Source organism: Necator americanus, chromosome II (assembly GCF_031761385.1).
Source record: "Necator americanus strain Aroian chromosome II, whole genome shotgun sequence".
Classification (NCBI taxonomy): Eukaryota; Metazoa; Nematoda; class Chromadorea; order Rhabditida; family Ancylostomatidae; genus Necator; species Necator americanus.
The window spans coordinates 692732-710630 of record NC_087372.1 but is presented as its reverse complement, the minus strand read 5'-3'; the positions used below and the strand labels follow the sequence as shown (position 1 = coordinate 710630).

Below are 17899 nucleotides of genomic sequence, written 5' to 3'. Positions count from 1 at the left end.
CATCATCAGCAGCCATTCTCCCGGCTCATCTGTGTTGCACACTTCTCGCCTAGTTTCCATCTTCCTGTTGAACTTTTTTTACTGCTGTCTACGTCCAAGATTGGCCGCAATTCCGATTTATTTAGAGCCCATGAGCCCAGCGATTTATTTAGAGGAATGTCATGCCAAGTAAATATAATGGAACGAAGAGCGAAGAAGATCCCTTAAATTTAGCAGAATTGTTAGCGAAATTGGGAAATTTGGCCAACTAGGAGAATGGAGTTCTCTGTTACATTTTACTTCATTCTTTTCTTCTCGGTTTCGCTCACTTGTCTTATCGTGCTGTCCTTAAGTAGACTTGTGGTCTACTGACATCCACATTCTAAACATCACACATTTTGTTAAATTCGTCACTTGTGAAGGACAAATGAAAATAAATCTGCTGTAGGAACGTTGTTCTCCGACATATTGTAGCACTTTACTATTTTATGTATTCTCCTATCCATTGGTTCGTCTTTCCTCTTTTGCACTAAATTTGATTTTTTTTGACATTTTCCATAGCATTCTTATCGTTTTTCCGCTTAAAATTCCCAAGATATTTTTTCATATTGCTCCTCCTAGAACTTCTTTGATCTTATCTTCATTTGCTTCCATTTCATCTCGCCATATTAACATAATATCTTTGTAGACAGACTTTTCCTTAATCTTCCCTTAAAACCATGTTTTTCTTCGTTTCCGCCAAGATTTAAGAGTGAGTGGAAGTAAAGGAGATAGGGAGGAAGCAAAGAGATAGCGCATTTCCAAGAATGGTGTGCGAAGAGAGGGATTGATCAGTTCCTTCTACTTCACCGTTGAGAAGTCGCTTTTGGTTTCTTCATTTTTGAAATAATCTCTCGTTCTTTGTCGATTCTCCGATAATCACATTTGCTTTGGTACCCCACTGCAAATGTACATATACAGTAGCGAAATCAATTGATGATGATTCAAACGGTTTTCAGAGGTTTTCTTCTCTGAAAATTGATTCAAACGGTTTTCAGAGGTTTTCTTCTCTGAAAATCACTGAATCGTGCCTAAGCGTCCACTAGATCCGTCATTTGGGACTAGACACTTATTCTAAAAAATAAGCTTACTTTGCTTTTTCAGGATTACTATTGTTTCAGGAAAACTGAGAACTTGGTTTTTTACTTCCTCAATTCCTAGTTTATTTGTTTGCATTTTCTGTATTTTTATCGCAGTCTTTTTTATTTTACCGTTTTCTATTGTATTTAGATTGTATCTAGAACATTCGGAGCACGGCACATGTCAGATGAAACTATCAGATGAAAATCTATTCTCCGAGGAATCAATCAAGCAATGAGACAAACCGAATAAACAAAACTGTTTAATGTCTCTAGAGCGACTATCTCCGCTTTTCTGAACAAAACATTAGCATATGGAGTAATTGGAGCAACGTCAAATCCAGAACGAAGCCGAATGAGTAGACGACGACGATAGAAATATTCTTCGAATGAGTTATGGTAATTCTAGGCACACTCTCTCCCATATTCGAGTTCTGTTGGCCATCGCCAATGAAGAGATTCTATAAACTAGAACTGCTCGAAAACGCCCACAAGTTGCTACTCTCAATGGAAGACCTCCTGCGAAGAAACCGCAAATTTCAAGGAAGAATCGTGTTACCCGTGTCACGTGGGCTAAGGAGCGTTTTGGCTAGACTCGCTAGCAGTAAAAAAAAGTTTTATTTTTCCATGAATCCACATTTAGCTTGATGGGAAGTGATGGTATTAGGTATATCAGTTGGAAAAAGATTCGATCCCATGTATCAACTGCCTGTGGTAAAGGATGGTGGAGGAAACATCATGTTTTGGTGTAGCCTTGGAATGGGACCTTCTCGCCAAATTCATAGACATTTGTATGGATATGGCTATGAGGACATTTTAGAAACAACAATGCGTCAATTTGCTCTTCAATTCATTGGCAAGGGATTCATCTTCTACCAAGATAATGACTCGAAGCACACATCTGGCCATATTCGTGACTAGTTCAACTGCCGTATAGCGGTAACTTGTGCAGTCATTCGGCTTTGTTCTGGATTTAGCGCTGCTGGAATTTCTTCATAAGTTAACACTTTCTTCAGAAAAGCGAAGATAGTCGCTCTATATAGTCGGAGACTTTAAACAGTTTTGCTATCTCGACTTGTCTTATTCCTTGATCGATTCTTCGCAGAATGGATTTTCGAGTTTCATCTGACATGTGGTGTGCTCTAAATATTGTAGCCGTAATCTAAATACAATAAAAACAGTAAAATAAAGAAAATCCTGGAGAAAAACACAAAATATACACAAAATAAACTAAGAATTTGAAAAAGTGAAAAAAGAACATTTTCAATTTTTCGAAAATACTACTAATCCTAAGAAAGCTAAGTAAACCTATCATTTTGGAATAAGTTTCTAATCCTAAATGACATATCTGGTGCAAGTTTGGGTATGATTCAGTTGCCTTTAACCTTGAAAACCGTCTGTACAATTGATTTTTGGCCGCTACTTTATATGCTTTCCAAATTTCTCGCAACTTTTTAACATGCAAAAATATGCAACAATTTTAGTTCCCGACAGCCCACTTCCAAATGAAAACTTCTAATTTTCCAGTTTTGGGAAATGTTGTATCACATTCGTCTTCCAGTAGTGCAAAGCATCATAGTTGGGTCTTTTTTTAGAAATTATCATGGCAAATTTGTACAAACAAAAATTCGCTACTGTTTTCTGATGAGCTACAGAGACATGTGTACAGAGTATGAGGGATTTGATGTTTCAAATGTAGGTGCAACCCAAATGATATAGGTATTTAGCCAGTTAGCGGGTGTGGGGTGCGGTTGCAGCGCAATTGGTAGGAGGCTTCGATGTGATTGTACAGGTGATCGTTGGTTCGAAACAGCCCTTGTGTCAAAGAAGTCTTTCGTCCCTTTGGCATCAATGAATTGGTGCAAGATTTGTCTTGGAGTACAGGAACACTGACTTGACATATCGGCTAACCGCTATGAGTCATTGCAAGGCTGCACACACGTTCATAAACCTCAAACAATCCTGATTTAGAGTCGAACGCGTAGGCGGATTCTAAGCGGATTATAAACATGCACTTTATTCGTTAGCGTTTCCAACACAAATTACCTGAAACAATATTCAATAGGGTTTTATGGATGATTCAGTTTATCGTCCATCGAATCGTTCTATTTCTTTCTTCTGTTCTTTGCTGTTTTGGCACTACTATTTACCATTGAGAGTCAAACATGTCGGACCCTATTAGACCAGGTCTGTGTGCCTATTTATTTGGGTGCACCAGCTCTTACCTAATAAAAAGCACAGAAAAAGCGTTCCTTTAGCGCAATTTTTCTTGACCGCGAGGTAGTATCCAGCAGCTCGGGTCTCAGGGATAGATTTTTTAAAACACGCATGGTGATCGAGAGTTTTTGAGCTTTTTTCACATACGTACGAGCGGACATGGACAATCCAGTTCGATTAAGGAAAAAGGAACATGCACTCTTTAAGAAAAAAAACAGGGAGAAACTCCTTTTTGACCTTATTCCTTATGCCACTATGTATGTACACACGATTGGACCACAAATAAGGTTATGAAATGATGAAAAGTATCATCCTTTGTGATACCGTATGGAAGTGGAAATCTTTTACATCTAATAATAGTAGTCTAACTGGAAGTTCGAAAGCGTATGCTGAACACATATGCACTTACTTTCGCTCTACCTTTGATCTAACAAAGGAATAGTATTCAAACATACTGTCGACAAGTGTTCAAATGCTTCCTTCGAGTTTTCATACTCGTCGAACAGTGGGTGTTGGATAAGAAGGGTTGTTTTGGCTACCCACCAAGGTTGCACTTTGCTGCTGATGGTCTACCTCTAAAAACTCGTCCTTAAACTGGAAACCAGTTTTTTTGGAATGCTTCTGATTTGAGCGTGAGAGGATATCTTGCCGACCTCTAAGCATGGAAAGCACACTCAGAGGTATAGTCAAGTCAAAACGACATGAAGCACGCGCTCGAAACAGTGCGGTGGAGGCAGCAGTTAGAACCGAGGTGGGACCATCGCAAACTGCAGCGGTGGGTGTTGCCAGTAAGGGTTCAAGTACTCTCCTAATCGCTACGCTCCACCGCAGCGCCTCGAGAGAAGCCGCGCACACAATTGTACCGTGCCTCACGTCGTTTTGACCCAACTATACTAATTCTGAATCCTACGGTAGAGTTCACAGCTGTCGAGAAACGAGAAACGCCTAGGCTGTCCACTAGGCGTTTCTCGTTGGAACCTCTGCATTGGCGGTGTTCAGTCGATAGTCGTCAATCGATAAAATCGTGGATTGTAGTGGGAGCCTAACCAGAGATGTACCCTTTTAAGAGGAGAAGATTCCTTCCTCTAGTCTAATTTTGTAATGAAGTTACCTCGATAGTCTTGCCATAATTGCATACAATTTTGAACAGATACAGCACTTTTTTGCAGAGATTACGTGTTATTGCACAACGTTGCGGTGATTGCATGGACTTTGGTTGGATGTGTGCGTAATTCTCCGTTAGGCAATAGTGTTTCCTAGAACAAAGAGTTATTTTGTATGAGTCACCGATTTGTTTGAGACACACGTATGACTAAGACGTATTACACGAACCACTTGCAAATCACAGGTATTTATAATTGAGAAATGACTCATATGCACTGATTATCCCTCTTTGCTGCGTTCCTTTATTTGATTCCCTTTGCAGTTTTGGTGAAACGCTAAGAAAACCGTGTTGTGCATTGATTTGTTCTGAGCTGTGCACGAGATTGTCAATAAAAGGAATCATATCACGCACGTGCTGGAAAGAAGCATATCACGTTTACTCACTCAACGACTAGACCAAATGCATAATGCGCAAAGATTTTAGTTTTGGTTTAAAAATTGTCTGCGTCGTGCTTTGTGTTCTATGATTGCCTAAAGGAGTCGATTCTCATGACTTTCTCTTGTTGTTAATATGTCGCTTCTCAATATCAGTGTAGTTGCGTTTTTTCGAAATTATAATCCTCCCCACAAATCAGCGCTTGTAAGAAATCAGATGCATCAAGTAGATGACATCGGATCACATCCAATCCTTTGTTGTGCTTGTGAAAGAAATACTACAGTTTGGTGTTGTACAGATAGTTCCGTACCAAGCGTTCTCGCGGATGTTCCAAATTGTACGGTGATACTTCTGCAACCGAAACAGATCTGTCTAATTTTGAACAAGACGCTATCGAAATTTGCGATCACGGTGTTTGGGATCCTCCTCCATGGATGGGATATCTTTCTGGTTCCCTTGCATCCTTCACTAGCCTTCGACGAAGTGAGCACTGTCATTAGGGGATACATAGGAGCGCGAACTTAAACAGCTGTTCCGGCATCGTTCCCGGACGTTCTATTCATCTTTTCACAATGTGACCGAAGAAGCGGAGACCATTTTGTATGACGTCTTTCGACGGCGGTGGAAGATGTTGATGCACCCTAAGTCGAAAATAACCAAACAGCTGTTCCTACATCAAGTGAGTGCGAATAGCGGATAGCTAGACTTGCAGTTCGTTTATTGACTTTGTGAACGACGGGTATCGACCAAATGCAGCTGAAAAATTATCCCAATCCGAAATCAGTTTCGGAGACCAAAAAAGCTAAGTGTATTGGTCTCGAGTAACACTGTCATACGTCAGTAGTTAGTTGAATAGGACGAGTGCAGGTGTACTTGTGACGCATTGTTTCCTCGCAATGTTTGAAAGAGTTGTTCGAGACAATTCACTCCAAAACGCACACAACACAGTAATATTCACAGCTCTAACTCGGTTGATCACTGCTCGTTGACTAAGTCGGCAGTTGGACCAGTTCTAGCTCAGGATCTGATGGCTTTGACATTCAACAGGTGCTGAAGTGATCCCTCCAAATTGTTACGGTTGCTTCTCCGACAGGGAAACCTATAGCATTGTTGAGGACACGCCGTCATGTTGCGAGTACCTTCCCCTCTGTCTTCGCATTTGAACGTCATTGAGTCAAATCTCTCCACCAGATTGTTGTTATTGTTCCTCATAACTATCGCAGCCCCCTACCCAGATGGTGCGGTTTCCAATGCTGATAACTATCCACTCCCAGGTTCTCGTTTGCTGGAGTGCCGCGAACTGCATGCAGAGGTATTGCACAAAACTAGATGGAGAGGATTACTGTGGTAGACATAGGAGAAAAAGAGATAGCAATCAGACTTGCACACGCGGCCCTTTTCTACAACAATATTTGCTTATGTGAATCATTAAATGTTTTTCTGCCCTAACATTGTCTACCAGAATGTCCTCAAATTTGAAATTTTTGGAAACCACTGGATGGTTCCTTGATTTGCTATTTCACGGATTTTATACGTGTTTATTGTGGATTATGGATTTCTCAGTGTTAACATTGCCTGTTTTCTTTTATTTCAAACAGTCGTCTATAGAATCCTGAACTTTTGAAGTTATTCTACATTGGAGCCGTGCTTCACCAACACTGATTTATGATCCTTCTTTTCATATATGGTTTGTGTATGTATTTCGCTAGAATTTTTAGCTTATGCGGTTATGAATAATATCTGTGTTGTGCGACCCGCTATTGCGCCCGCTTACCTAGTGCTTTGAGTTTGATTTTCCTCAGTCTTGGAGTAATTGTATCCAGAGATTTAATTATTCCGTGAATGTGTTCAAATTTTCTAACTCTTGATTTTTATCCTACTCCCGACCAAAATTACAGATGACAACCGTAAATCCGCAACGGCAGTGTCCACTATTCCGGAAATTCAGCTCAGAAGTGCGACCACCTCCGCTGCTGAGACGAGATGAACGTATTCGTTCAATGACATGTTCGTTCGAAGAAATTGCTGAGTCGGAAGAAGAAGGTACTCAGGTGAGTAGATGGTTGTAGTAATGATATGTTGAATGTATCTCTGAAATATTGTATTACGATGCTTTGAATTTGGGAATTCGATAAGCCTATTTTGTATTGCACATCTATCAAAAAACAAAGATATTCCTCCCACATAGATAGGCTTGTGCTCAGTTGTGTAGTTGTGAGCTGTAGCATCTTTTTTTTCACATTATAGAACGAAAATTTGGATTAAATAGGTTTACCTACTGGTCACTGCTAGAGAATTAATTGAAGGCAACTAGTTAACTTTTAGGATAAAGGGTTAGAGCGTCCGTCGTTAATAAATCCGACTGGGGTATGCCATAATGTTCGACTTAATTCCAAATTATTAGAGCTTTATGAACGTGTGTATACGCTACACAATAAATTGCAGGGCTAAATCTGTCAAGACACAGTTTTTATCCTCCCAGACTAGTCTGGTACTCATTTATCGAGCACAGAGGGATTAAAAGCTTGGATGGTATAGGGCAATTTTGAACAGTTGCAGAAGAAACTCTTCCCAGCAGCTGCACTACACCCACCCTTAGGCTTGTGCTCAGCTGTGTAGTTGTGAGCTGTAGCATCTTTTTTTCACATTATAGAACGAAAATTTAGATTAAATAGGCTTACCTACTGGTCACTGCTAGATAGTTAATTGGAGGCAACTAGCTAGTTTTTATTCGAACATTTGATACTTACTGTTTTTACTCAATCGCCCAGATTTCTAAACTAAATTTATGATTCACGATACTCAATTTATATATTTTACAGAATGTGCTTGCCCAAGTTCGTGTTTGTATTTTTTCAACGAGCACACAGCATCAGCTGTAGCTCTTTTTGCATCCTCGTCAACGTCACAGCTCGACTATACAGATAATGCAATAAAAAGTTCATGGGCCTTTTCCTCATTGTTTTCCTACAGCCGAATGAATGGGGACGGGGGTAATTTAGCCAGCATGTTTCCTGACGACTTCAAATTTTGTCTCCTGAATTACACTCATTCATACGAAACAAGTAATAAATTCAAAAAAAAATAATAGGATGATTGAAGTGGCTTACTTTCCAATGACGGTGATTTGCTTAAACCTGAGGTAGCGCTTTCTGCGTTTACGAGGAATTCGTTAATGCTAAGTTTTTGTGATCTGAGCTCAGAGGTTGCGTTCATTTCAGCTTTCCGAACGAACTCAAGCCGGAGGAAGATCGCCTTTTGCGGTCTCTGTGCAATCTCCATTTCCACAACGACGTGGTAATTCGCCACAGAATCTGAGCCCTACTTTGCAAAAGTAGGTCAAATTTCACTGTTTTTAGGCGGCACATCACGAAATTGATGTTGCTGCTTCTTTCCACAAAAGGGTAGGAATATAGGCGCATATCTTGAGTAAGGGTGTGATCACGCTCAATTCATCCCCGGTTATTCTGAAAAATAGTCTCGTCGATCAAATTTTCCTACGAGACGCCGCCGTGACGTGTTGTTATGTGAATCCGTTAATTAGGTGGAAAATTCGACAGAAATGGCCGTTTACGACGTCGTTTAACGGAACGATTGAGCTTGATCGCACTTATAGTAATCTGTGAATAATTTACGATGTCGGAACTTGTTCACGAAAAGGCAGAGGTGATCTGCATTTGGCCCCACCTCGTAGAGAGGTTACGACGTCAATTTCGTGGTGCGCTGTCCGCAGTCATCTCTGCAGTACTTTTTTAGAAAGCTCGTTGCACCTCGGTTATGTCGCGGTTTCTCGGACCCAGCCATTCGTCGAAAACCGTCCCCAACACATATGTTCAACTCGATGAGCCCGGACCGACACGACAGTGTTACAGATCTACTGAGTGAGTTCTCGCAACGCCTCTTTCATTGACTTGCCTGCACCCGTCACTTCACTTCTGCAAGTTTAGAACAACTGATTTGACGCAATGATGATAATGTGCTAATTATCGAACATGAACTGCTTTTTTTGACGTCCTTCGAAATGAAACCTTAAAACCAAAAGGTGGAATGGAAATACAGCAACAGGATATTTCAGACACAGAAGCCACTCGAAATGCCTTGAAATGCCTAGGAAACTGAGTCATTAACGTAGTTTAATGGTTAGTAATACACAACTACTAGTTATACGGGTTTTATACAGAAAAAAACCAGTCTTACAAGCGCTTAAAGTTGAGCAGCTATTATGGCACAGGACAGAAAGCGTTCTCTAATGATTAGGCGGTTACATTCAATTTTTATCGGAAGTAATGGTAAAATAAGTCTTGCATAGTGTTTCAAATTCATCACTTTTGCTATACCGAAAAGGAAAGCACAACTAGTCAGAAAGAAGAATTCAGTAATTTCCGGCCAGGACCTGTTAGTGTACCAGTAGCCGCATCAGTTATAACTACAAAAACTTTGACTTTACCGTTAACTGAGGCGCCCGATAGAGTTTAGAGGTACGGTCGCTGTCGGCCTTGTGCGCCTTATTATCAACTGGTGATTATCGATCGAACATGGCCACGTCACAGGGCTTGATCGATAAACATCTATGGGTAGTGACGAGCACAATATACGGATAACACCTGTTAATTCCACCAGAGAGAAGAATTTGACGTAATAGAGTGAGGTTACTGTATAAGTATGAAGTTAGTGACGTAAAGATGCAAATTGAATAATCGATATATTTGTTTTTTTGTTTATAGGAGGTTGTAGCGCCATTGCGGCCCAAAACTCATTTATGAAGTTACTCGGTTATTGAGTCTACTTGAACCATCCAGTAACTAACCATTTTGTCCAACCACTTTTTATTATCACAACTATTTCTCTTTCGAAATAAGTTTTTCAGCGATCATCTTACACATACAGCTACAAAAAAATGAGGTCTTTAGCATAAAAGTTGCAAACCTGTTTATAGCTTCTAAAAAATTAGGAAGTATATTTTCGTTCTTGCCATACGTTAAAATACAAAAATCCAAAAATACTCATTTTAAATTTTAGGCTTGCCGCCTATTCCCGAAGCAGCCGCTCCATCGTCATCATCACCGGATTTGAGGGATGAAAGCGAGTAGCTCGGTAGCAGAAGAACCATATGAACTAATATCAACTACTCGCTTGTCTTCTCTACGAGTACGTCACCCACTCGTCAACGCCATCGGGAACCTGACTGAGTAACTCGGCTGATCTGCTCTACGAGAAATACTCGTGTCCCATTTCACATCGATATTCATTATATCTCCATTTGTGTGTGTGTGCCCGCTTACGTTTCTTTTCTTCAAACGCCTCCTTCGTTGAACTTCGAGACTTCGATCAGTTCTAGTCATTCATCGCTTAGCCGACCAATGATACGAATTCTTTACCTCTGCGATCTCTTTCCGATATTATTGTGGTAATCTTTGCCTATTTCCAAAAATATTTGGCGATCGAGCCAGAACACATGTTCTGGAAGTTTGTATAGATATTTTCTCCAAATGTGGTAGATTTGTGTTAAGTTCACCGTCCGATTTGCTCCTCGGGTTTCAACTAAAGCCTTGAATATTTTCATGCGGGTTCAGATTAAAAAGCTTAATTGTCATAGAGAACTTCACGAATAAACATTATCAGTGCGAGGACATCTATTGTTTACACGAAAATTTCTGGGACATCCTACTGCCTTGACTATCTGATAATCGGTGAATGTAGGTCGCATGGAGCTGCGACGACGGAAGTTTATGCACCTTATTCCTCATGGTAAGTAGGTATGTTCTGTGCTTTCACATACTCTCTTAGCACTCAATTCTCAGCTATGCCAGCCCGCATGAGATGAGATTCGTCCTTCTCCTACTTCCCGCTTGAAAAAGTTCATGACGAGTATAAAGGTTCTTATTTTGTTATAGTCAGATTGTAGTTTTTTTTGAGAGGGATAGTATGTATATCTTAACAGCAACAATACCGCGGAAAGGTTGGATTTTTCCATAGTGGGGTCGTAGAGCGATGGGGTTGCCAGGGAAGGGGGTCGAAAGGGAGGGAGCGGTGGTAAGATATTACAACGAATAATATTAAATGATTAAATACATTACAAAATATTACATTAAGTTACAGGGTAAGACAGCAACATGGAAGCTCCAACATTTTCGTTTGAAAATGCACATCATTTTGACAATGGAACAATCAGACCACACAGGTTCGACACCCCACTAAGTCAAATTTGCAATGTGTTTTGAAAAAGAAAAATCGAAAATGAGCCAAGGAACGAATGGCAAATGAGAAAATTGGTAGCTGAAGACACACCAAATAGAAGAAAAAGGAATTTTGCTGAAATGTTGTGTCGAAATATTGGTGTTGAAATATTTTAAACTTTATTCTATTCTATTTGTATTCTAAAATCTATGATATATCTCTAAATACTGATTAAAGCAACTAACACGGCAGAAAAGAGGAGAGTCAGGTGCATAGGCCGGATTATTTAAAAACGCCGAAAAAAAAACCGAAAAAAATCAACATTTTATTCCCACAATATGAAAATGGAAGACGCACGCAGGTTCGACACCCCACTGAACCAAATTTTTGCAAAAGAGAAGGAAAGTTGAAACCGCTTCTAAAAGATGAAGAATTCAATTTTACGTAGTGCTCAATAGTTTGAAGTTGGATTTGTTGGAATTTAGTCAAGAATAAGGCTCAGATTCTGCGCAAGGAATCCCAATGCCTACGTTTTTAGGCATCGCCCTCGGTCCTTGAAGGAACTAAAGGAATTCGTTGAAGAAGAAGTTGAAGAGACTTAGCTCTTCCCAGAGTGGCTGACAGTGGTGGAAACTTCCCAGAGCGGCTGTAAATATGTGTTAGCCGTCAAGGCCAGCATTTGGGAGAAGTGATTTTCAAAACTTACAGCAAAGAATTTTTTATATCTACATTTGGGTAATAAAAAGTTTTTGCTGATGCGTCGTACCGTTTTTTTTTGCAATTTCCTTCTGAAATGTGAAAGTTTGCCGCCAGGTCTTATACATTGGAAAAAATTATGTTCATTTTATACCTTCGCACAGATAAACATGAGTAGAAATATATACGAGCATGAAAAGAACTTTATGGATGAAAAAAGGCTAAACTAAATTTCCGGAGAAATCTTTCATTTTCATAACAAATACTTTACAGATCTTCCTGCTGGGTGGCCACATTAACGGGAAGTTAGGGCAAAATAATCTGTCCAGCGATAAACAACGGATAGTCATAACCACATACAATATTTTCCACGGAAAATGTAAATACAAATGTGTAGGTTTCGTCAAACTCTTGTAGTAAGCCCATCATTCAGGAGAAGGTAGCCCTGTTCACGTGGGCTGACTACCTTCCAACACCTATCCCTGATCCCACACCAACGTTGCCTGCTCCTGGAGCCTTGACGCCGACACCACCGCTTATTCCAACAATACCGCCGCCCTGAAAACAGAAAGAACACATATTTTTAGGTGTACTCTAGTGCTGCGCATTATTTACTAAATTACTAATTATTTACTAAATGCCTTCAAACACATTTTCATAGTCAGCTTTGTTACAGCAAGAGCTTTAATAACGGAGACTCAATTTGTGAATGTACCTTCTCGTTGGGATTATCTTGTCCTCTTCGGAAAGCTTCAGGCGATTTTGATCCCATTATCCCAAGGTCCAATCCTTAAGCAATAAAAGTTGTTCAAGAAGATTATTCTTTTTTTTATTCGCAAGCGATAAACCTCTCACCAAGACCAACTCCAACGCTTTCTCCCATTCCTGGAATTGGACCAACATCAACGCCCCAACCAACGCCAACATCCAATCCTGGCACTGCACCAACCCCAAAACCAAACTTCCCACTTACGTCAACGTGGCCAATCTGCTAGTAGAGAGTTTATTCCGATCAAGATTTGAAACAGATTTTTACTCACCGAGCCATCACCACGAGGGGGTCCCATTCGAGGACCAGGAAGTCGGTGGAAATTGGGAACACTACAAAATGCTGAGTAGTCCTGAAAAAATCATTTGTTTAGGATCGACTTTTGAACTTTTGTTATTTGTATTTGTTCTTCTGTCGGGTACAATTAAGAGTGCTAAGGAGACTGATTTTAAAAAGTAGTTATTTTATTTTGAGCGTAATGAGCGCTCTTCTTGTTAGGCTGCAAAGATTACACAGATGTAGGCTAAATAACTGAAAATTGCTTGTTTCTTTACCAGAGAACATGTTTGAATTTTTCTTGTACTTGCATTGAAAATAAAGATGGAAATGGAAGGCCAACTAAAACATCCAGAAATGAGATGTCCTTCTGTCATGTCAGTCTCCACGAAAAACCAGGAATCACTTGCCTTGCAAAATTCCACGAGATCAATTCGAAGTGGTTTACTGGGCTGGCAAGTATAAGCGAACATGCCTCGCATATCTGAGCAGAAAGAACCATCTTTCGGGTGAAGGCCGGGATAAACCCTAGGATAGAAACCATGGTTGGATTCGAAAAATTTGAAGTCGAATTGAAAAAGAAAAAACAACTATTTCATTAAGTCAAGTGTACCTATACAAAAGTCCGTTTTGAGGACGTTGCTGCTGCTGATAGTAATCTCTATGCGCATTGCCATAGTATTCGTTAAAATGCCTGGAGTGCTTCAGATGCCTTCGGCCGGAAGGCCTAAGGAATGTATCTCCAGTGGATGTAGGAGGAGGCCTAAGAACTGTTCTTCATTCATAATAGAGGATCATGGAAAAACGCTATTGTGCCAAATAAGATGGGATCGGTGACCTGAACGGGGAATTCTTGGGAAAAGCTTACCTTGTACCAAGTTCCTCGAACGGATTCTCATCGTCATTGTTTTCCGGTATGAACCCTTGCTTTTCGGATTCTCCAGATTTCTGACAAAAGTACTACTGTGGTCAAAAAGTTGGAACACGTTTCAATTTAGAACTTCCGATTTATCCAAAGACATTTTTTTCCTTATCTTGGGAGAAACTTCACTGACTGTGTCAAATTTCGTGACAGAGAGGCAAAGTTTCACTTTTCTGGTGCTTTTCGTTACTTTTAAGCTTTATGTTATTTTTTTATTACCTTGATGGGATAGTTGGATGCAAGAAAAAGAATTGACAGAGTATAACACACTCAGGAGGATCATCAAGCCAACTATCCCATCAAGGTAATCAAAAAGCAGCGGACAATCGGAACTCACCGTACTGCTCGGACTGTCTCTCTGAAGTGGTAAAACCGCGTGAGCTCGTGCTGAAATAGTTGTAATTTTTTTTGAAACCGAAGAACTTATTTGTACAAGAAAGCGGTTTTTTTACTCCTCATATCGATCCAATTGTTCTATAAGTAGATCTGGTGAGTTTTTGCCATCAAATGTACATATACTGAATTTCTTTTGTCAGTATATTTCGTTTTCAAAATTGTAGCAGAATACGAAACTTCTTGGTTTCATACTTGTTTTATATTTGTTACTTTTTTAAAAATACCCTCCATCTAGTGTTCTCCAGTATCTGCAGACGTGAAACTTATCGAAAGAAAAAGGCTTCGGATGATTCTAAATTTACTAACAAATGTGAATTAAGACAGATGAACCAAATATTAGGAAAAAAATGAAGATCTTTAGCACAACGTACCTCCTTTGCACAAATCCAAATGAGGTTCTGCTTCGCAAATTTCAGCTTTTGTGAACGAAAGAAAATTATCCGCACCTAAAATAAATGTTTTGGGTGGTTAATATTCGTTTATGTCGTTTCGTTTATGTTTATGTCCCACCAATTTTAAAATTGTCTTTTAAAAAAACGGCCATGCCCTTATACTCTTCTTTCTAAGATTTGAAATTTGTTGATGAGAATGAAGTTTCTGTTGGGGCTCTAAAGGCGCTTCAAAAATATCTGTTGTTCTCAAATTATTATGTAGTGAGAAAATTTTAAAAAGAGCTGTAGTTTGGCTATCTGGGGTGGAGCATACCATGTTTCATTCATACTTGTTCTAGGTTTATTAGAACGGTTTTGTAGAAAATTTAGAGACTAGTGAAGATGTTGTGAAATATTGAAACAGAAAATGATGGAATTTGTCCAGAAGAAGGCAGACAGTTCGAAGTAGTTGATAGCGTTTGTTCGAGATGTGGCTACGGAAGAATAGAACAACTGATATCAAGCTTTTAACTCGTGATTTTCTGGATAACAAAATTTACCTCTCTCAATTTGCTCTCCTTCTCAACTTCTGCAGCATTCAGACCAGAAGAGGACAAGTAATTCAAAGTTGTTAACTAGAAAAAACCTTCCACATAGTTGTTCCCGCTCTCCTGTTATCATTATTTAGATATGGATTTCGCTAAATACAACTTAATACTGCCTAGTAACACTACTAAGTAGTTTCTGCTACATGCCAGGTGTCACTTAAAAAGCCAAAGCAGAATCCCTTACGAACTTGTGGAAACAACACCAGAAGCTCATGTGATGTCGCCCAATACACTTATAGAAATCAACACCGTTAAAGGCATTACCCAATGGATCTGACGGGCCATGGACAAAATCTACACGGGGTCGAAGATTGCGGGATCAGGGGTTGTTCCGCTCATCTCTCCATAAAAAAAAAGGGGAAAGGGTTTTTTTTTTTTTTTTTTTTTTTTTTTTTTCCCCCTTTTTTTTTTGCGCCCCCCCCCCCCTGGGGGGGGGGGGAAAAAAAGGTGGTTTTCCTCCCCTTTTTTTTAAAAAAAAAAAAAAAAAAAGGGGTTTTGGGGAGAGGGGGGTAAGAACGCATGCAAAGAAGAGCATTCTAATGTTCCTCGTAGGAATTAAAGCGGCTCCCATACCGTTTTTTAGGACGAGGAAGAGGTGAGCAGAACCACCTCTCATCCCGGAATCTACAACTCCATCTCTAGCTTTTGCCGTGGATTCCCTCACTACGTCAGATTCGTGGTATGCTGCCTCTAATATCTAGTATCTGCAGCATTCGAAGAGCAACGGTCAATATCAACGAAAATTTCCCTGCAAAGCTGGAAAAAACTGGCACGAAAATTGTTCTTTTCTTTGCTGGAAAAGAGGTGTGGGGATATTTGTCTATCAAGTACCCAAGTTTGTTGACTGGGTTCAAAGGTTCAAGCAGAGAAGAGACATGGTTGAAGATGATAAGACAGTCACATGCCATCCACTCAAAAGTCGTCAGCGATTCGAAAAAACCCAAAAGTCATTCGCAAGGATAGTCATTTGAGTATCCGAGCAGTGACCGAATTGACAATAGTTGACAAAGAAAATTGCACTGCGCTCTTTGCATAAAAGTTTCCTCGAAAAAGGTGCCAAATTTCCCATCAAAGTGGACGTAGAAATGAACATTTGCACAGGTATTCTGTAAATATTGAAAGGCCCACAAGACCTTATTTCTTTCCGAAATTTAAAGCACCCTTTGAAGAAATCAAATTAGAAACACGGACAGTGAGAACAGGAGTAACGAACGTCACTAAGTAGCTATCAGACAACGATTTCCAGCCATCGGGAATTAGTGGAAACTCTCATGGAAAGCTGCAGAAGTCGAGGACAAGAGAAATAGGTAGAATGTGGCCCAAAAAATCATGTGGTTAAAGTTTTAGCGTAACTGTACCATTTTTCTTCAGCCAACCCCATACAAAGTTCATAACTATGCATTTTGAACTAAAGAGTTTTGAACTAAAGAGTTGTATCATTACTTAAAATTGTCGGGAGGATGGATGTGATGGTGTTAACTAATAATTTGAAGTGTTTAAAAGTTATGGAAAAATATTTTGGACCCTCCTGTACCTTTTTGGGGAGGAATAAAAAGTTATAAAATAAAATAAAATAAAATTGAACGAAAGGAGCTGTCATTCCTCGATCTACAATAAAGATCAAGTAGAAAACAAATCTTGAAGTAGGACTAAGGAGTAGATTTTTCTTCGTGTTTTTGCATCCCACGAAAGGAAATTATGATTCCTGCAAAGCTGGATAACATGCCTTCATATTTAGAAGAAAGTTGTAGCAGTTTGATTTAAATCTCTAGTTTTAGCCATATCGAATGGTAGCAGAAACGACTTAGTTAAATCTATGGCAAAAAAAAAAATTCTACGATCGACCTCTTGCTTGTAGAACGCATAGAGAAAAAAGGACGGTACGCATGAATAGCAAACGCGTGGCGGTGTTGATTGCTGCGTCCGACGCCTTAGTCATTACACTCGTTTGGATGCCATACCCGCTTGATATTTAACGAAGTTTAAAGAAACCTTCACTGTAAGAATGCGACGTTGTTGTCGTCTCTGCGAACCGTTCCATGCAATTTTCAGAATGGAAGCTCGACGCGATCCCTCATTCTTCTTTCCTGGACGGGTGTTTCTGATAAAACAATTTTTCCACCAGAACAGTTGTTTCTAATGTTGTCTTTGCGATTTCCTTGTGCATGAGCACGGACTTTAGCTGAAATTGCGCATGACAACTTTCTAATTTCCAACTACTTTTCAGACGCACTTAAACATGATCACTTATTTGTAGCATAGATGATTCCTCAGTAAAAAAAATTCTAGGTGAACTAAAAACTTCTTTACCAATTCTATGTTCTGTCCCAGCACTGCTTAAGCCCACACTCTTTAACTGAAACGTTTTTTTTGAGACAGAGGCTTTTTGTTTTATCATTCTCCTGCTTTTTCTAACTTTTCTTTTCTCATTATTAGGCTGAAGTACTAGCCATGAGAGTTTTTTTTTTCCAACCTCAGAAATACTCGTAAGAATACGTTGTTTTAGCAAAATGTTGTACCTCATTCGCTAGAGAATTAGTCGTTCTATACAAAGTATCTATTCAAGGTAAGTATTTTTTACAACTTTTAAATTTTATTTGTATCTGTTTCTCTAGACTATCAAAATGAAGCGCGCTCTGGACAAAACTGAGAGTTTTAGGCACTTGCTTTGCCCATTTATTCGAGGTGTTGAAGCTGTCGATACTAGCCTCAAGAATTGCGCAGAGCCATCGAACGAGTGTTGACGATTCAAGAAAAAAACGAAAAAGACATGAAAACATGGAAAAATAGACGACAACAAATGTTGAAAAAACCATTATTAGACGTCGAG

At 39.6% G+C, this 17899-nt stretch overlaps 2 protein-coding genes across 4 annotated transcripts; one reads left to right on the top strand and one right to left on the bottom strand.

The window, feature by feature from the left end:
• Positions 1–5980: 5980 nt before the first annotated feature.
• Positions 5981–9944, top strand: RB195_016493 (uncharacterized protein; the record flags this gene model as incomplete). Of its 2 annotated transcripts, XM_064183052.1 has the most annotated exons (5): positions 5981–6166; positions 6753–6905; positions 8076–8188; positions 8611–8735; positions 9874–9944. In XM_064183052.1, 5 exons carry the CDS (start codon positions 5981–5983, stop codon positions 9942–9944), a joined length of 648 nt encoding a protein of 215 aa, XP_064038933.1. The 2 variants fall into 2 exon arrangements, with proteins under 2 accessions (XP_064038933.1, XP_013308722.2); XM_013453268.2 differs by lacking the exon at positions 5981–6166.
• A 1685-nt stretch (positions 9945–11629) lies between these two features.
• RB195_016492 (uncharacterized protein) lies at positions 11630–17110 on the bottom strand (the record flags this gene model as incomplete). Of its 2 annotated transcripts, XM_064183051.1 has the most annotated exons (12): positions 11630–11677; positions 11738–11819; positions 12194–12285; positions 12443–12516; positions 12583–12715; positions 12768–12848; positions 13183–13300; positions 13386–13535; positions 13641–13720; positions 14032–14081; positions 14462–14536; positions 17062–17110. In XM_064183051.1, the coding sequence occupies 12 exons, from the start codon at positions 17108–17110 to the stop codon at positions 11630–11632; spliced, it is 1032 nt and encodes a 343-aa protein (XP_064038931.1). The 2 variants fall into 2 exon arrangements, with proteins under 2 accessions (XP_064038931.1, XP_064038932.1); XM_064183050.1 differs by lacking the exons at positions 11630–11677; positions 11738–11819 and having other exon boundaries at positions 12190–12285.
• Between the last annotated feature and the right edge of the window lie 789 nt (positions 17111–17899).